The 16,109-nt window shown below is 32.4% G+C and overlaps 6 protein-coding genes across 6 annotated transcripts; 4 read left to right on the forward strand and 2 right to left on the reverse strand.

The window, feature by feature from the left end:
* The first annotated feature begins 1,647 nt into the window (after window positions 1-1,647).
* Window positions 1,648-5,398, forward strand: BX664DRAFT_287861 (uncharacterized protein). Its single transcript, XM_051541770.1, has 9 exons — window positions 1,648-1,758; window positions 1,900-2,024; window positions 2,120-2,173; window positions 2,254-2,744; window positions 2,827-3,033; window positions 3,110-4,557; window positions 4,613-4,740; window positions 4,827-4,984; window positions 5,056-5,398. Exons 1-9 carry the CDS (start codon window positions 1,664-1,666, stop codon window positions 5,290-5,292), a joined length of 2,943 nt encoding a protein of 980 aa, XP_051395692.1. The 5' UTR covers window positions 1,648-1,663; the 3' UTR covers window positions 5,293-5,398.
* BX664DRAFT_344426 (uncharacterized protein) lies at window positions 5,399-7,347 on the reverse strand. The gene is made up of 6 exons (XM_051547463.1): window positions 7,097-7,347; window positions 6,927-7,020; window positions 6,600-6,873; window positions 6,392-6,529; window positions 5,888-6,310; window positions 5,399-5,826 (listed from the first exon to the last, which is right to left on the reverse strand). Exons 1-6 carry the CDS (start codon window positions 7,306-7,308, stop codon window positions 5,471-5,473), a joined length of 1,497 nt encoding a protein of 498 aa, XP_051395693.1. The 5' UTR covers window positions 7,309-7,347; the 3' UTR covers window positions 5,399-5,470.
* Window positions 7,348-7,477: 130 nt separating this feature from the next.
* On the forward strand, window positions 7,478-8,608 carry BX664DRAFT_344428 (SRR1-domain-containing protein). Its single transcript, XM_051547464.1, has 4 exons — window positions 7,478-7,717; window positions 7,768-7,939; window positions 8,007-8,257; window positions 8,328-8,608. The coding sequence occupies exons 1-4, from the start codon at window positions 7,533-7,535 to the stop codon at window positions 8,539-8,541; spliced, it is 822 nt and encodes a 273-aa protein (XP_051395694.1). The 5' UTR covers window positions 7,478-7,532; the 3' UTR covers window positions 8,542-8,608.
* Window positions 8,609-9,102: 494 nt separating this feature from the next.
* On the forward strand, window positions 9,103-10,162 carry BX664DRAFT_271022 (P-loop containing nucleoside triphosphate hydrolase protein; the record flags this gene model as incomplete). Its single annotated transcript, XM_051541126.1, has 3 exons — window positions 9,103-9,413; window positions 9,475-9,641; window positions 9,699-10,162. 3 exons carry the CDS (start codon window positions 9,103-9,105, stop codon window positions 10,160-10,162), a joined length of 942 nt encoding a protein of 313 aa, XP_051395695.1.
* Window positions 10,163-10,906: 744 nt separating this feature from the next.
* On the forward strand, window positions 10,907-12,471 carry BX664DRAFT_344430 (S-adenosyl-L-methionine-dependent methyltransferase). Its single transcript, XM_051547465.1, has 5 exons — window positions 10,907-11,219; window positions 11,273-11,397; window positions 11,473-11,488; window positions 11,571-11,704; window positions 11,768-12,471. Exons 1-5 carry the CDS (start codon window positions 10,952-10,954, stop codon window positions 12,350-12,352), a joined length of 1,128 nt encoding a protein of 375 aa, XP_051395696.1. The 5' UTR covers window positions 10,907-10,951; the 3' UTR covers window positions 12,353-12,471.
* Window positions 12,472-12,579: 108 nt separating this feature from the next.
* BX664DRAFT_389671 (STE like transcription factor-domain-containing protein) lies at window positions 12,580-15,507 on the reverse strand. Its single transcript, XM_051549557.1, has 2 exons — window positions 14,717-15,507; window positions 12,580-14,356 (listed from the first exon to the last, which is right to left on the reverse strand). Exons 1-2 carry the CDS (start codon window positions 15,456-15,458, stop codon window positions 12,810-12,812), a joined length of 2,289 nt encoding a protein of 762 aa, XP_051395697.1. The 5' UTR covers window positions 15,459-15,507; the 3' UTR covers window positions 12,580-12,809.
* Window positions 15,508-16,109: the final 602 nt, after the last annotated feature.

Here is a 16,109-nt window from a genome sequence, read left to right on the forward strand (position 1 = left end):
TTTATATTATTACCCAACCCTTTGACACACACACACTTTTCCCCTTTCTTTTTTTATTTCCTACCACTTTAATTTCACAAGGTAAACACATACCATTATATTCGCTTTCTTGGAAACTTTATAGAATTAATCAAGAATAGGTTTTATCTATAGGACACATCTTTTGGAAAGTCAGAACTAGGGAGAAATTCGACACATGTCTATGCCATACTGTGGGGCTATTGATGAAGGTATGAGCACGGACTGTCTGCTCAGTTATCTTGAACTAGGGAGCCAGCCCTTTGGCTTCGACAAAATCCCGGCTCTTGTGTGGTGACAAGATTTCAACAGCTTGTTATTGCCTTGTTTCCGGTAGTCAAGTGACTGATACTGCCATCTCGTCCTGTATGATGAACTGATTAACAGCAATATGAGGCAAGTAGAACGGTAATGAAATATATAAAATTTTTATTCAATCTTATCTATTTTTACTCACGAATTACCAAATCTCTTCTGTCAATGAATTATTCTTCTTTTTTTTTTTATGTCTTTTTTTTTTTTTTTTTTTTTTTTTTTTTAAAGTCTCCAATAAAACACGAAAATTGAATACAACATCAACCAACGTGAATGATACAGTACAGGTAAAGAGTGTCACTTTTTCAACTATAAAAGGTAATGTTTTCATATTACAGTATCCTCGTTATATATATATATATATATATATATATTTGATCAGTAACTACTCCTTTTTTTTTTTTTTCTAGGTAGGTGGTTTATCACCTGTACTAGCATATTCAAGAGTATGAACGCAATTCAAGGTGATGACAAATTTGTGGTAAGAAAAGAGGACCTGTTTGACTGTGTGAAGATGTATATAGACATTGATCTTTTTTTTTTGTTTTTTAATTTTCAATAAGAACAACACCAATAACAAAATAACAACGACAATGGCTGTATGTCCAACAAACAACAACAAGAAAACGAAAACGATGGTCATCATGATATTCTGGATTCGGAACGCTACTGGTGAAGTCCACTTTCAAAAACATCATTCTTGTTCTGATCTATCAACTCTTGCTTTTTGCCGCATGATACTTTAACTCCCCACACAAACTCAATCCAATTGAACAATTCTGGTCCAAGATGGAATAATACTTGACCAAGTGTTCTGACACGTTATCTTCAAGAAGCTTGCCATTTGGTGACTTACAAGGAACTTTGATGATTATCTCAGTGAAACCCCTATTTTGGTAAATAGTTTAGTTTACCTTTGATTTAGATGATTATGATTTGATTGATTTCTTTTATATTCACACTAAATGAACTTTTATATATATATATATATTGAATTGACATCCAAAATCATCATCCAAAAACCAATTTTTTGTCGCATCATCCATTATATTTGCCATAAAGCAGTTACATGTAATAATAATATAACGTCGTACCATACATGTGCGTATCAAGAATCATCACCACGAAAATGATTCACGCATGCGACAATTGATTTGCACTTTTTTATAATTCCTTTCTTTGCAATGTACAGATCACATTGGGCAGGGCAAATCTTGAACGTGTCTCCTCCCATTGGGCCAAAATTACAGCACCGATTTTTTCCACAAAAAAAAAAAAAAAAAAAAAAGAGCAACTTTTTGTATCCTCTTTCTATTTGACGAATAACAATATGAAACGCTTTTTAATAATTGCGTTTTTATTGTTATACTTTTGTACTGGATCAGTTCGTGCTATCTATGAATCACAAGCTGGTGTGTTTGATTGGTAAGAAAGGGAAAGATTTAATGTTTGAAAAGCAAAAAAACCAATGAACTCTGACTTTTTCTTTCTTTTGCTAATATCTACTGATATTTTTTCACACACACACACACACACACATATATATATATATATATATATATATAGGCATCATACTTGGATCGGCAAACCTCGATGGGTAGCTCATCATCAACATGCTACTTCTTCACACGTCATCATCGCTACAGAACGCAATGTTCTAGCCTCTTTAGACTCGTCAACTGGTTCCATTGGTAATAAAAGAGATATATATTGGAAAAAGGAAGAAAGAGAACATGTAGTAAACTAAACGCATTGTATATATATATATTCTTTTTATATAATATAGACTGGCGACAACTCATGGAACACGAGTTTCAAGAACCAAGGTTGACAACCGAAGGTAAAAATACGTTGATCAGGTCATTTTAATGAAAAATGCGCGCGCTCATATTTGTCATTTTTTTTATATATTTATTCAAGGGATTGTGACGGTATCAAAGTTCCATCCTAAGATACAATATTGGGATATCAAGTCGGGAAAATTGGTTTGGGAACGTCAATTGGAAACTACGCAGACGAGTGGTATACTTTTATCGGATGATCAACAAACGATGATCATTTCTGGTCATGACAAGGTATATAAGTTGGCAATCAAAGATGGGGCTACTATTTGGGAATGGGAACATCTTACTGCTTCAGGTAGTCATTTGACTTTACAACAAACTGAACAAGAAGTAGTTTATCTAGTGGAAACCCCTGATCATGACAATATCATCACATCTTCTTCTTCTTCCTGTTTTGTATCCGGTCTAGATCAAGTGACTGGTCAATTAGTTTATGATACTGCTCGTATTTCTTGTCAACCTGAATCTCCCATCATTATACATGGCACAACATTATTATGGATTGAAAAAGAAACTTTGAAATGGAATAAGTTTGGAACCAAGAAGGTCCACTACACATCTTTGAAGGTAAAAATGAAGAATCACAAAAAAAAAAAAAAAAAAAGGATGATCGTAGAATAGACTGATTGATTTGATTTTCTGTCAATAGACTCTTTTCGGTGGCTCTTCTCCATTTGCATCCACAGTTGATAAAGCATATAGCCTTACAACTACTCAAGATGCTACCAGTGAAGATGTCTTTTTTATACAAGCGTATGCGATAGAGGATGGTCCAGATGCATTGAGTATTGTTGGTGTTGTCTCCTTATCAGCGGATGGAAAATCAGTACAAGCGGTGAAAGATATGGGTATCCAGGTATATATATATATATATTATTAAAAAAAAAAAAAAGAGAGAGAGAGCATATCACTCATCCATTCTATATTTTTAGAAATCATTGGGTACAGTAACAAAAATGAATGGACAAACAACTCGCATCAGTACAACTTCATCCTTACTGACAATGGAAACGTTTAATGACTACAACATGAAAGAATTCGAGTTTGTCGATCATCAAGGTGATATTGTTCTATCTCTTTCTATCAATGATACAGTTTTGTTATCAACATCAAGTGGATCTGTTTATATGTACAATACAACAATGAAGCAAGTGATTTGGTCTCGTGAAGAAGCTCTTGCTCATACAACCTCAGCCGTGTTTTTAGATTTACCAGAAAAGCAAACTTGGACTTTGGTGGATGAAGAAGAAGTACAACAACAACAACATGATTCGCCTTTGACAAGATATGTGCGTCGTCTCGGTACTCATGCTATTGCTTTACGAAAACTTCCTAGTTGGTTGATTCATCATTTTATCGATATGGGAAAACCAATGATATCTTCTTCTTCTATTGCTGGTGATGTGACTACCTTACAAGCTCAACAATGTTGGAATAATAATAATAATAATGATCCATTGTATAGAGATAATTTTGGAATGCGTAAATTATTGATTTCAGTGACTTCGACAGGCAAGGTGGTGGCTCAGGATTCTGGTCGTCATGGCAAGATTTTATGGACACGTTATGTTCAAGGGGTGAATTTTACACAAATTCATGTGGTACGAACAGCAGCTGTGAAAATGCCTCCGGTGATTGTGGTGATAGGTACTTCTCATACCGAGACGCATTTGTATAGATTGGATGGATTGACAGGACATAATTACAAGACCACAAGTACCAAGTCTGATGTACAAGAGGCATTTGATCCGGAATTAGTGACGCCCACTTTGGTAAGCAAGGTCATGATGTTACCTTTAGAAGAACCTGATGAACATACTCATCTCTTGGCTTTGTATGATGCCGGTACCACTCGTGTCTATCTCTATCCTGGTACAGAAGCCGGACGATTGGTGGCGCAACCCTTTTGGTCTCAATTCTATTTCCATTATCGTTCTACTCATGATGGTATATTGAAAGGTTATCAAGTAGTGGAAGGTTATCGTCATAGTTTAACAGCTCATCCTGTATGGAATCTGGCTTTACCTGCAGGAGAACAATGGTTGACCATGGCAGGGGGTGATCAACATCAAGTGGCTTCTCTTGGTCGTGTGCTTGGTAATCGCAATGTCCTTTACAAATATTTGAATCCCAACATGTTTACTGTTCTTTCTGGTGATGCCGAACGTAACACTTTGACCGTGCATGTCATCGATGCCGTCAAAGGCACCATTCTTTATCAAGCTACTCATCCCCATGTTTCTTCATTTAACGTGCATTTGGTTCAAGTTGAAAACTGGGTTGTCTATCATTTTTGGAGCAATGATGGAAATGATACTGGATACCAAGTAGTTGTATTAGAGCTTTATGAAGGTGAATTGGAAAATCAACGTGTATCCAGGTAAAAAAAAAAAAAAAAAATTAATAGATGTAAAAGTAATGACATTTTTTTTTAGTTCCAATTTTTCATCCTTTGATCCTTTGCAACCTTCGATACAATCAGCAGCTTTCGCATTCCCTTATGGCGTTCGAGCTATGGGTGTGACTAGTACAAGAAATGGAGTTTCGACCCGTGATATTCTATGTAAGTAGAAAAAAAAAGATGGATTTGTCTATTTTTTTTTTAATACTGATTGATCATTTTTTTTTCTTTTTTTTTTTTTTTTGTAGTTGCTTTACCATCACATCAAATCCTCACCGTCAACAAGAGATTATTAGATCCTAGACGTCCCACTCATCCACCTACGAAGGATGATCAAGAAGAACAACTTATTCCATATGCTCCTATTCCCGAAGAAAGAAAAATGTTTTTGACTTATCATCTTGAAGTAAGTAAAAAAAAAAAAAAAAATACTTATATCGTTCTTTTTTTTATTCATTTTATTTTAAATGTATTTAGGTCATCGGCATTGAACATATCATTTCTGCACCTGCGTTATTAGAATCTACTTCTTTGGTATATGCTTATGGTTTGGATACTTACTTTACTCGTGATTCACCCAGTCGACAATTTGATGTATTAAGTGAAGACTTCTCCAAATCACAACTTTTATTGACCATCATTGCTTTGGTGATTGGTATTTTGATGGTAGGACCCATTGTACGAAGAAAACAAGTCAATGCTTTATGGCAATGAAAATGATATCAGAAATAGAAAATATATATATATAATTTTGTATGGACATCAAAAAAAAGGATAGTAGAATAGCTATAGCTCTTTTTTATTTTATTTTATTGATTCGATGGAAACTAAATAAAGTTTTTTTTAAAAAAAAGGACTATGTAAACAAAGAAGGTATTTTTTTTTCTTTTTCCTAAGATCGAAGGGGACTTGGTGTATGTGAATTGGTAGTTACTTGAGGAACGGTAGAAGAAGAAGAACTAGATTGTTGTTGTTGTCGATATGACAAATCATGACCTTGAACATCAATCATTCGCCATCGTTCCTTGGCATAAGTAGGTGTAATGTTGGCATAAGGTGGCGGTAAAGAAGATTCCATTTTGTCCGAACTTGGAAAGGCGAATATTTTATTGGGTGGTAAAGATCCACGGTAAGCTGCTTCTTGTAAAGGTAGACGTGCCATGGCATTTTCTATATCTTGAGGTTGAATAATGGATGATGGTGATAATTGTGATAAGATTTCGTAAAAATGACGTTGTAACGTATCAGCTAAAAAAAAAAAAAAAAAAATTAATTTTATGCCAAGTTTTGTAAATTTTTTTTTTTTTACCTGTTTCTTGTTCTTTCATATCTACTTTGGTAGGATATTTATCTGAAGATGATGCAAAACGTCGTTCTTGATATATCAATAATTCTTCTATAAGTTTCTTATTCTTGTTGAGTATGTTGTCCAGATGATTCTCGTCATTATTATCATCATCAGTCATAGTGGTAGTTATATCTTCGTTCATGGTAGCACCTACAATAGCATCCACATCCAATCCTTGATTTTGTAACCATTCCACATCTATATCTATATCCATATCATCTGTAGATTGTTTTGTATCCATGTGTGATCGCCTATGTTTCCTTTCCCATCTTCTAAACCGTTTGGTAGCTCGTCCCATATAAGTTGATTCATAACACGCGTTGGCATTATTAGAATCACATGCTGGAGCAAAACTACTGAAAGGTCCATAATCTAACCATTGTACTAATCAAAAAAAAAAAAAAATTAAGAAAAAAAAATCAATGATCAATTAAATCTTTTTTATATGAATGAGCATTTATTTACCAGGTACGATTGGTTTGTCTTCATGTTTTAAGAATCTTGAAGGGAATCGGTAAGGTAATTGGACGACTTGTTTCATGCTTGGAACAGCAAATGTTTCTGCAGGTATTGGATGAATAGCGATAGTTTGAATCCTAGATGCTATAATAATAATAATAATAATAGAAAATTAAATTTATTGTAATAAAAAATAAAAGGAAAGGAAACTTACGTAATGGTTCATTGATTTGATCCATATTTGAATTGGCATCAGTAAACATAAATCCATCGATAGTAGGTCGAAATAAAGCAGTCTGTATCCAATGTTGATCATTTGGTTCCAAGCTTGAAGTTTCCATCATAGAATGTCCTTCTTGTTGATTTCTTAGTCGAGTTGTTTCTAATTTGATACTACCGAGAAGGGCAATATATAATTGTTCTATTGTTCTTTGATCTTGTGTTTTGGCATTCAATCGTATCTTTGTAAATAATATATCAATGTCATTCTAAAAGAATTGGATTAGTAAAAAGAATAAAAACAATATACTTTTCGAATTACTTTGAATTCATCAGCATTCAAGTAGTGACATTTAGTGAGTTTTTGTTGCATATTTTTGAAAGGTTCTAAAGTAGTGAGATTGTATCGATCGTGTCTATGATAATAATAATAATAGTGATATTAATATCAGTATGTAATAACATATTCTTTTTTCTTTTTTTTTTTTTTACCTTGTCAATATATTTAATATACTTTGTAAAGTTTGATTTAACTGGATATCATTTTGGTTTGGTTTTGAAGATGGTCGTGTTTCAAGATCATTATGTTGTATTTTGTTCAATTGGTTTACAGGTTCTGATATATCATTGGAAGCGTTCAAGTTCTTATTAGAGATTTGTTTAGACAAGTTATCCTTATTAGCTGTATGACGAGTGATTGGCATTATTACTTGAGAAACTTCACAAAGCCAAAAAAAAAAAAAGAAAGAAAGAAAGGTGAAGAAAAGAAAGAGAGAGAGAACGAAATGTAACAAGGACTATACTGGAACAACTGAAATGAAATTTTTTTAATCTCCGAGTTTTTTTTCTTTTCTTTTTTTTTTTTTTTTTTTTTTTTTTTTCGTTTGAATTCCAATGAATCAAATATTATAGATCAAATTCTTTGGACATGCCATCAAGTACAGATCATGATAAAGAGGACGATGATTTTATTAAAGTAGAACCTAAATTCAAATACAAAACAATAACGACATCCAAAAATAAAAAGAAACGCAAGAATAAGAAAAATATTCGATATGAAGATGCTAGTGAATGGACCATCAACGATATGATCAAACAGTTAGAAACCTATAGGTACGATACATATCTATCTATATATAGGATTAATTTTCTTTTTTTTCTAGAGAAAAATTAACAAGTACCAAGTTTTATGAAGCACTCAAACCACTGATCTCTGAATGTTTAGAACCAAGACAATGTCAAGATATTGTATGTTATGGAGTAGGCTCGATGCAAGACTCTATTGCTGCTAGATACCAATTTATTCTCATTTTATTGATTAGAGATATTATCAAGGTAACATATATATATATATATATATATATATATAGAAAAAATACTCATGTTCTTTTTTATTTTTTAGATCAAAGGTACCATATCTATATTTGATCCAGTGATGACGACTTTAGATAAAGAAGCTTGTGAACATTTCAATGTGATTGTAATCAAAGAAGATGAAGGTTGTAAAAGAACAGTGACGACATCTACATTATTTTATATGCCACATTGTACTCGTATTCATTATAGTAATACCATCAGTGCTAATTGGACAAGAGAATTATTACAAAATGTGACGATCATTGGAAATGATTTTGATGATGTCTATGTAACAAGGTAAATAATATTAATCTATATATATAAAAATAAAGAAAACAGCTCATTCATTTTTTTTTATTTTTTTTAGTCAACCTGATTCCGTTTTACGTCGAGATTGTCCTTATTTGGTTCCTGCAAGTAGTATTATTGAAAGTGTCCCTTTTCCTGATCATCTTTTTGATATCAATAATGTATTTAATAATTTGGCATTTCAACATTTCCCTTTGATCAAGATTCCTCAAGAAACTGATGTATCCTTTTGGCAAAATGTGGCTACATCTATTGATGATGATGATAAATGATCTTATATCTTTTATATATTTTTTTTGTATCAATAATAATAATAAAAAAAAAGTCTGTTATTATTAATTATTATTATTATTAAAATGTGAATGTAGTGGGATGATTGACAGAGAAAGTTCCTATATGCTCACGCGACGCGATCTTTTTTTTTTCTGGTCAGTCACTCCGCTCTGTATTTATTATTTTTTTCCCTTTCTCCTTTTTTTTTTTTTCTTTTTTTTTTCAACACTATTTCTTGTATATATATATCCAATTGTATCCCTATTCACAATATGAAACGAACAAGATCAGAAAACATTACTCAAGGTAAAAAAAAAAAAAAAAACTTAAAAAAATAAATAAATATATTTATAAAAAAAATACTTAATATCCTTTTTAATAAAATAGTGAATAAACGCTCACCAGGTTGTTTTAATGATACTGAAAACTCATACAAAACAACCAACATTGAAAATAACAAAACTTTACATAAACCTGATCTTTTTCAACGTGGCAAAGCAATATTTCGTCGAACAACTATACCTTCCAGATTGATTGGAAGAGAATCAGAACGTGAAGCTATGATGAGTTTTTGGACGCAACATGTATTGGGAAATCAACCAGGTTGTCTTTATATATCAGGTTCTCCAGGTACAGGAAAAACTGCCATGTTAAACGACGTTAAACGACAAATGTTAAACAACAATAACAAAACAAAACATCATATCAATATTGTTATGATCAATTGTATGTCTATCAACGAACCAAAAGCTATTTACACCAAATTAGTGACTGAATTGAAACCAACTTCTTCCAAAAAATTCCCTATCAATGCTGATATTCTTGTTCAAGTTGAATATCTTTTATTAAATACAAAAAAAGATACATTAAAGTAAGTTATATATATAAAAAAAAATTTATCATATTCATTTTTATTATTATTATTATAATAGTGTGGTTATCTTGGATGAAATTGATCATTTAGTAACAAAAGATCAAGATGTTTTATATAAAATATTTGAATGGGCTTTTTTACCTACTTCTCGTTTAGTCTTGATTGGTATTGCAAATGCTTTGAATTTGACAGATTTATTATTACCTCGTCTTCGTGCCAAAAATTGTAAGTAATAATAATAATCATAAATCATATTTAACTCTTTTTTATTTATTTATTTAGGTGAACCTCAATTACTCAATTTTAATCCTTATAGTGCCAATGATATTTCTGCTATTATCAAGGATCGACTTTATTCATTATCATCAAATGAATCAACAAAAGTATTACCATTGATGCAACCCATTGCTGTGGAATTATGTGCAAAAAAAGTGGCAGCTAGAAAAGGGGATTTACGACAAGCGTTTGATCTTTGTCAACAAGCAATTGAATTGGCTCAAAAAGAACATAAACGCAATCAAAACAACAACGTTTTACGTGATAATAACAACAACAATTCTTCTACTATGGATCCAAAAGTAACGGTTCGACATATTAGTATTGTATCACAACCAGTAACAGGAAATTCTGGTAAAGACAAGTTGGCTCATCTTAGTCTTCAACAACAAATTGTAATGGCGACTTTATTGATTCTCAAACAAAAAAAGAGTCGTAGTACAATGGCAGATGTAAGAAAAGAAATTTAAGAAAAAAAGAAAACAAAAAAAAAACTTATATATATTTTTTTTTCTATATAGGTTCGTCATCAATATTCAAGTATCATCAAGGAAAATGGTACCATTCCATCTGTCACTAATACAGAATTATATACGATTATCTCCAATATTCAAGATACTGGTTTGTTAACCATCAAAAATGCTAAAGAACAAATCAAACAACAAGTATTACTCAATGTGGAAGATACTGATATCAAGTCTATGATCGATACTATACCTTTACTCAAGAACTTATTCCAATAAATATTGTTTATCTATATATATGCGTATGTGTGTGTGTTTTTTTTTATATTATATATATTGATCTATTCAATAATAAAAAAACCATATCTTCTATTATTATCACAAGGATGAAAGTTTTTTCTTTTTTTTTTTTTTTTCCTTCGGTGGCCGAGAATACCGAAAAAATCATATTCGTCAAAAAGAAACTCCGTCTTATCAACAATGTTCCAATAATTTTATATCAAACAAGTGAATCACTAATAATGAAAAAATAAAAAAAGAAAAGAAGAGTCAAAAGAAGGATAAAGTTGAAATAAAAGTAAGAAAGAACGGTGAATCATACCGATTAGAGAGAGAGAGAGAGAAAAAAAAAAGAAGGGGCAAACGCGGTGATAGAAGCAGCAAATCATCACAATCCAATCAGGAACACGGATCACGGAACTAGAAAAAAAAAATATTTTTATTTTAATCCCAGTATTTGACATACTTCTTTTTCTTTTCTTTTTCTTCATCCTTTTTTTCTTCTTCATCATCATCATGACCTCTTCTGAAAATACCGTATCAGCTATTCATGCTGAAGATATTGCCTTTGCTCGTGCTCTTCACGGTAAGGAAATCAAGACTGGTTTAATCTCTAACCTAAAGTCCAAGAATGCTGATGTCCACAATGTTGCTACTGATACTTACCTCAAGATGTGGAAAAAGGCTGAAAATGAAACAAAGGAAGATGAAGACCAACGTTTAGATAGTTATACTAAACTTGTCAATTCTTATTATAACTTGGCTACTGATTTTTATGAATATGGTAACAAAAAAAAAAAAAAAAAACTTTGATATTTATGTTATATATTATTATAGGTTGGGGTACTAGTTTCCATTTCTGTCGTTATTATCCTGGTGAAGAATTCTTCCGTGCTATTGCTCGTCATGAACATTATTTGGCTGCTAATACTGGTATCAAGAAGGGTATGAAGGTTTTGGATGTAAGTTAAGGATTAGGATAAAACAATGGTAGATTAAAAGATATCTTTTCTTTTTTTTTTAATGAATTATTTTAGGTTGGTTGTGGTGTTGGTAAGTGAGAAAAGAAAAGAAAAAAAAAAGAATACAAAAAAAATTCATCATCCTTTTTTTTTTCTTTTTAAATATAAAAAAGGTGGACCAGCTCGTGAAATTGCTCATTTCACTGGTGCTCATATTACTGGTTTGAATAATAATGCTTACCAAGTTGAACGTGCTTTTCATTATGCTGCCAAAGAAGGATTACAAAATCAAACCAATTTTATCAAGGTAAAAATAAAAAAAAAAATAAAAAATATTTTCACGTGTGTGACTCAAATATAATAATGATAGGGTAACTTTATGGAAATGCCTTTTGAAGATAATTCTTATGATGCGGTTTATGCCATTGAAGCGACTTGTCATGCCCCTACTTTTGAAGGAGTGTATGGAGAAATCTTTCGTGTATTGAAGCCTGGAGGTAAGTTTGGATGTTATGAATGGTGTATGACGGATGATTATGATGCCAGCAATCCCAAACATCATGAAATTGGTCATGGTATTGAACGTGGTAATGGTATTCCCAAGATGCGACCTACTGCTGAATGTTTACAAGCTTTGAAGAATGTTGGATTCGAAATCGAATTACATCAAGATATGGCAGATGTCGGTGACTCGATTGCTTGGTATTACCCCTTGGAAGGTGATTTACGCAAATGTCAAACTTTCCGTGATTATGTGACTACCTTGGCCATGACCCGTCTTGGTCGATTCACCACTACCAACATGTGTCGTGTTTTAGAAAAAATTGGTCTTGCTCCCAAAGGTACTGTAGAAACTCAAAAATTCTTGGAAGTCGCCGCTGATGCTCTCGTTGCTGGTGCTCAACAAAACTTGTTTACTCCCATGTTTTTCTTTGTCGTCCGAAAACCTTTGTAAATCTCTCTCCAAAGTGAATCCATATTTCTTTATTAGTTTTATTTTCTCTCTCTCTTTCTTACTTTTTATTCCCTACACACTTAATAAAAATGTTTACATTACTTTTGATTATTATAATATACGTTTTTTTTATTATTATTATTGTTACTATTTACTATTTATAGCTATAAATATTTTTTTTTTTTTGTTCAATGTCAACGTCTTTTTTTTTTTTTTTTTTTTTTTTTGAAAGGGTCCTCTTTTTTAAACATGTTAGAGAGAGAGAATCATATCATACTAATATATAGTATTAAGATCCTTTCGTTTGTTTGTTCAAATAGATAAAAAAAAATGCATATAAAAAAAAAAGGTGAAAGCCATAAATCATAGATCATAGTTATCATAATAGTAAATAAAAAAAAAAAAGTAAATCAGAGGAGATATGCATATAGGGAATATCATATAAAAAAAAGAACCATTACGATGAAGCATCAAAGGAATGAAGATCGTTCAAATTCATGGTTGTGGGTGATTTAGCTACCTTTGTCCAATGGGTCCAATCATTTACAACATCGTCCTCCTCCATAGAAAAAGGTGGAACAAAAGGTGAAGTCAAAAGAGATCCAGATGATTGAGAATTCCATGGGATGGATTGAGAAGAAGAAGAAGAAGAGAAGGGATTGGTTGTTTTCATACATGATGCCAAAGCTTGTTGTAATGCATTCATTTGTTGACGCTGGAGTTGATAATGATATTCATTGGTTGAATTGGCATAAGGAGAGGATGTCGAAGAAGAAGGAGAAGGCACAATAGATGATGCTCCAGAAACCACATACTGTTGATAAGATGGGTCATTCATCACTGGACTACTACAAAGACTACTGTTAAGACTACCATCATAAACATCCATCCATGGACCTCTCATCATCCATGATTGAAATTGTTGTTGTTGTTGTTGTTGATCAGAGTCGAAAAGAAAGGTATCATCTGGTTTGATATCATCATTCAATAAAGTCAAAGGTTCCATGATAGGATAGAATTTGTTGTCATCATCAGCAGAATAAGAAGCAAAAGATGGTGGCTGTTGTTGTTGTATATCATTTGATGCCTGTTTTTGATGTATCTTTTTATGTTGAGTCAAATTATCCGAACGGGAAAATCGTTTACCACATGTTTGACAAAAATGAGGTCGATGTAATGTATGTGTACGAAGATGACGTTTCAATTGTTCCAACCGACGAAATAATCGACCACAGGAATGTAAAGGACAAGTAAATGTACATCTTGATCGAGGATCATCACCCATCACTGAAGCCAATGCACTAGTAGCTTTCGCCAAAGCATTATAAGAAGCCGTAGAAATCAATGCCTTGTTATCATCATTGGTTTGATCTTCTTCATCATCATTATCATCATCATCATCGTCATCTGATAAGGTGATTGAATGATCTTTCTTGTTATCATCATTATCATGCTTATTATTATTATCATACTTGGCTTCCCATTGTTGTTGTTGATGATAACCTGCCATGACTGCTGCTTTCATCAATCGACTTGAAGAAGATCGTTGTTGTTGTTGTTGTTTCGTGTCACATATAGGAGAAGAAGCACAAGTGCCACGTCCAACAATAGTCTTTCTTGCAAAAGCAGGTGACAATGAAAGTGGAGAGGTTGTACCACTTTGATGACTGGTGGATGCAGCACGATGACGCCTTTGTTTATAAGTAGGAGACCCATCGAAAAGTGGTAATTTCCCAAAAATCTTCTTTGTCATTTGAAGATCCAAAGATCTAGATGGTCGAAAAGGATGATGTTGTAATAATCGATTATTTTCTTGTTTGTCGTAAAAAGAATCATCATCATCATCATCATTGAAAGACGAAGGACATGATCTTATAGATAGATTACTATTCGTTCGACGATGTTCATATTGTCCCAGACCAAAAGAATCGCGTGATGCTATCGGTGCTTCAGCATTACCCAATTGGGTTTGATCGTTCCAAACCTTGATTGACGAGGCATCCACTAAAATATAACATCACCATATCAAAGATTTTTTTTTAAAAAAAAAAAAAAAAGAAAAAAAAGGAAATCAGAATAGATTGTTCATCATTTTTTTTTTTTTTTTTTTTTTTGCTCTCGTTGAAAAAAAAAAAAATCGCAAGTAAAAGAAAACAAAAGAGAAAAAAAAAAAAGGGGATACAATATAACTTTTAATTGTTTATTTGTTGAGTCCCCCACTAGCACATATATATAAATTTTACAACTCACACGGCACCAGAAAGGGCATCATCAATCAACACACACACACGCCTGAATTAAAAAAAAAAAAAACCCACACTCTCTCTTATTGATGACGATGATAATGATGATGTGGTATATTACCTAAAGATTTAGAAGAAGAAGAAGCCAATTTGTTGTTGAGATCATCGTCTTCGGTATCATCAGGATGAGAAGAAGGGATCAGGGATAAAGATTTCCTCAGATGATCAAATAATTCTTGAGTTGAGTCCAAAGAAAGAGAAGTGGCAGGTTCGGCTACAGCAATGCTAGTGGTTTCAATACCCAGTTTTTCCCTTTTCAGATCACGTTCAAGGGCATCCAGGAACAAGCGGTCATGCGGGACAGAAAACCAATAAAACACTTTTTGTTTCTTTTTGGTCCGAATACAATTGTTTTTGTATAACATGTCGAGAAAGTCAGACCTAGGTTCTTCCAAACAAGCATCCTGACCTGGCTTCAAGTTACGAAGATCACTAAATACACCTTCTTCAAATTTTTTCAAGTTTTGAACAGGCCGACCAAAGGCATGGAATCGAAACACTAAGGATCGTACAATGTCGGTGCCGGTAATATGATAAAGGTTATTCCATAACACGCATGAGATATGTTCCCCCGTCGGAAGTGGGAATGTATGCACTTGATAGGATGGCGTTTGAAGTGAGGTCGACGTAGCATCCCATCCATCATTCGCTGTGGCCAAGAAATATTTTAAATCATCGATTTGTTGCATTCTTTGAGCATAATCTTTATCACTTGGTGGTATATGATGGGTGTTATTATTATCGGGTCCATCCCCTTCACCACTACTATGTTTGTCTGAGTGGTAATGATGACTGCTTAGCATACAATAATAATATAAATCACACAGGGGGGGTAAATAAAATTCGGGTATGAAAAAAAAATAAAAATAAAAAAAAAAAAAGAAAAGAAAAGAAGAAAGAAAAGAAAAAGAAAAAGAAAGAAAAAAAAAAAAAGGGGAGAGAAAAGAAGGGTAAAAAAAAACCGACTCGGTTCTTTATGTATGTTTGACGCCCTTTTTTTTTTCTCTATTGTGCCCATTGCCAAACATAGTAACTGCATTTTGAATAATTAAATCATTTCAATTGAAAAAAAACGTGTTTGCCACTTAATGATCATCAAAAAAAAAAAAAGCTTTTCCCGCCTGATTTATTGAATGGTATTTGATAAGATTGTTTTAAATTACATTTTTTTTTTTTTGCATGCCGACAAAAAGAAGTTGATATAAGTATGCACTTCGTTTATTTATATTATGTATGTGTGAAAGAAGTTGCATTCTTTTACACTATTTCTGGAAAAAAAGTAGGTTAGGTTAGACTACTTAACCTCAAATGTTTTAGAACATATATTGTCATCTTTGTTTTTTTTTTTTTTTTTTTTTTTGACATAGAATCCATGTCATTAGCTGCTTTTTTTTTTAAAAAAAAAAAAGAATGGAGAACCCCAATCATAAAAATTTGATATCTATGATGTAACA

The sequence above is a fragment of the Halteromyces radiatus genome (genome assembly GCF_025201355.1).
Source record: "Halteromyces radiatus strain CBS 162.75 chromosome Unknown BX664scaffold_13, whole genome shotgun sequence".
Classification (NCBI taxonomy): Eukaryota; Fungi; Mucoromycota; class Mucoromycetes; order Mucorales; family Cunninghamellaceae; genus Halteromyces; species Halteromyces radiatus.